Source organism: Pleurodeles waltl, chromosome 8 (assembly GCF_031143425.1).
Source record: "Pleurodeles waltl isolate 20211129_DDA chromosome 8, aPleWal1.hap1.20221129, whole genome shotgun sequence".
In the NCBI taxonomy this organism is placed as follows: domain Eukaryota; kingdom Metazoa; phylum Chordata; class Amphibia; order Caudata; family Salamandridae; genus Pleurodeles; species Pleurodeles waltl.
The window spans coordinates 43323936-43326955 of NC_090447.1; the positions used below are offsets into that span (position 1 = coordinate 43323936).

The 3020-nt window shown below is 43.0% G+C and overlaps 1 protein-coding gene across 1 annotated transcript; it reads right to left on the minus strand.

The window, feature by feature from the left end:
• Window positions 1-1095: 1095 nt before the first annotated feature.
• LOC138249380 (olfactory receptor 56A4-like) lies at window positions 1096-2052 on the minus strand. The gene has a single exon (XM_069203341.1). The coding sequence runs from the start codon at window positions 2050-2052 to the stop codon at window positions 1096-1098; it is 957 nt and encodes a 318-aa protein (XP_069059442.1).
• Window positions 2053-3020: the final 968 nt, after the last annotated feature.

A 3020-nucleotide genomic window follows, 5' to 3' on the forward strand; every position in this document is an offset into this window, starting at 1 on the left:
AGCTCCCTTTTTAATAACTTCTGCTTTGAGCATGCAGTGCTGTGGCACACAGATGAATGAATTCAGAAACATAATTTAAAGGGCATGGGGGGGCGGCAAGCGAGTAAAGGGTACTTCTCATTGGCTTGACCAAGCCTGAGGGCGGGGCCAAGCAGAGTCCCTGGAGGTGGCCCCCTGCCCTCTGGAACCAGTCAGGGGCCTGCCACCACTGTGTAGTGAAGTGTGCTATGGAGGCCCCCTGGAGATTGGCTCCCCATCCCCTGCATTGCAGGGGTCTGAGGGAGTCGTTGTTACACCGCTGGTACTTCTGGGTGATACTTCCCCCCAGTTTTGCAGGTCTGTCTTCTCTCTTCAAGGTGGTGGCCTGTCCTTGACCTCCATTGTGAGTCCACACTCCAGTGCACAGTATTGGAAACAACAGCCTAAAGAATGGTAAAAGCCTCAGCTCTTGCACCTCCCATAAAATGCAGCTAGAAAGACACTAAAGGCCTGATTACAACTTTGGTTGAGGGGGATAATCCATCCCAAATCAGACGGATATCCCGCCCGCCGTATTACGAGTCCATTATATCCTATGGAACTCGTAATATGGTGGGCGGGATATCCTTCACATTTGGGATGGATTAACCCCCTCCTCCATTCTCGTAGTGTGTTGATATTAAATAAAACATTGAACCACGAATATCCATCAAAGCAGTACTTTTTGGTCCAATGTCGCGTTTTCAAGGAAGACCTGGTCTTTTGCATTCTAATCTCGTTCTTTGATCTGAATATGTTTTATAGAATTAACAGCGCGCTTATGTTCAATACACAGTGCAGCCCTTGTGCACACAATCAGGTTGGGCTGAGCAAGGGACACTGCTTTATGGACATAGGTGGTTGTCAAGCCTATATCTACTTATTGGATTGATGCACATGGTTAGAGCACATAAATACCGGTATTTGGCAGATTCCTGGGTACTGCACGGATGAGTAATTGACTTTAGTCTTCATCAGATACCGAAGCAGCCAAATAGTTCTTTTAAATCTAAAGTGTTCTTGCAGTTAGTGGCATTTCCGGAGGCATTACATGCTTTGGGATTTGCAGGTAACAAGCTAATATTGTCTGCAAACGTCCTGTATCCTACTGAAAACCTTCGGAATCTCCTGGCGAATTTCCTTGCTTCTGATACCATAAACCACAGGGTTCAGGGCTGGGAGGGCAAGATGCTCAGATAGCCTCAGCAGGACATGGACATAGCGTGGAAGAAATTTCTCCACTCTGTTTGAAACTGGAATCAGTATTAAAGTGCAATAAAGGAGACACACCAGGATCAGATGAGAGGTGCAGGTGCTGAAAGCCTTGTGGGCGGCTCCGGAGGAGCGCATCCTCAGGACAGCTCGGAGGATCATCCCATAGGAGAAGGCCAATGATAGTGAAAGCAATGACAAATAAGCACTTAGAATGAATAAGTGATAGAGGTTATTGGCCTCAATGCTATCACAGGCAAGCTTTACTAGAGGGAGGTTCTCACAGAGGCAATGTGGTATGGTACCTCCACAGTAATGCAGCCTAGCAACCAGCAGGGGATATGGTAAGAAAATAACAGCATTGCTGGTTATTAACACTGCAACTGCCTGCAGAGTCCTCCTGCATGTTACGATGGAGGCGTGGTGCAACGGGTGACATATCGCAACAAAACGATCATAAGCCAGGCACATGAAGAAGGATAAATCTAGTCCTCGGCAAAAAGCCAGTATGAAAATTTGGCTGAAGCAGGCGAATGGACTGATTATCGCCTCATCAAACCACAGAACGGCCAAGGCTTTTGGTGCGATTGTGAAGCTCATCAGCAAATCCACCATGGAGAGAAGAAGAAGGAGATAGTACATGGGTTGGTGCAGGCGCGGCGATGTGAAAATGGTTGCTATGAGTGTGGTGTTGGCTGTGATAACCACAAGGAAAAGAAGAGCGATGGGGATGGACAGCCAGTGCTGCCAACTCTCGATCCCTGGGAAGCAGATCAGCACAAATTCAAGGACACCTGAGGATCTGTTGTGTGTGGTGGCCATGTGGAAGGTTTGGTTGATTTATTACCTACAGGAAAACAATTAAACAAGGGATCAGTAATTCTCATGGTAACACACATACTTTACCAGAAGTAGTCACTGAAAAAAACACACCATTGTCTTCTCAAGAAAATAATCCCAAAACATGTGTTAAAAGAATAGATTAACTGATTTAGTGAGTGGTCATTTATCAAACTAGACGGGACTCTTTGGATAGCGTACACATTTATGCATTAAACCTATTTACTGACTGACCGATCGATTCACAGCAATGCAGGACATTTCTGTCATCAGAAAACATTGAAAGGATAATTTATTGTGAAGAAGCCAATGGAAATGTCTTTTTTTTTAAATGTTGTATTTCTTTGAATCATGTTTCCACCTTGAAATGTGTGTCTTGGTATTGCGCTCAGCGAATTCCCTTTTTTAAGTACACATTTTGTTTGTGCATCAAGACTTTATAATCTGGACATACCATGGACAGCTACCTTGGCGGGCAGGTTTTCATAATTTGCCTTTTCTTTATTTCATGGGAGTTACTCTAAAAGAGTCGCTAGTTATGATTTTGAGGTGGTTGACATTGAGACTTACATAAGGTCCACCCACCATTATCCCTGATCCACCTCTCCTACACTTTTGAAAGTCAATCTGCCCGAAATGTGATTGCCAGACTTACACATATCAGTGTGAAAAATGTTAATTACCACCATGGAAGATCACCAGTATCCCACCAAAATATTGATACCCATAATATCATATTCAAAATAGCGTGATCAAATATCGAACTTTAAAGTGCCTTTCAATATTCGTTTTTATGATATTGTTTTAATTGTATTTTAATTTATGTTATTATATATCTCATTGTAAAAGCTATTTTATGAAAAAAATATATATTATAATGATGTGAATATTTTTGTATTGTTTGGTTTACTGGCTCACCTGGGTATGGTTCAGTTAAATTGTATTTATTT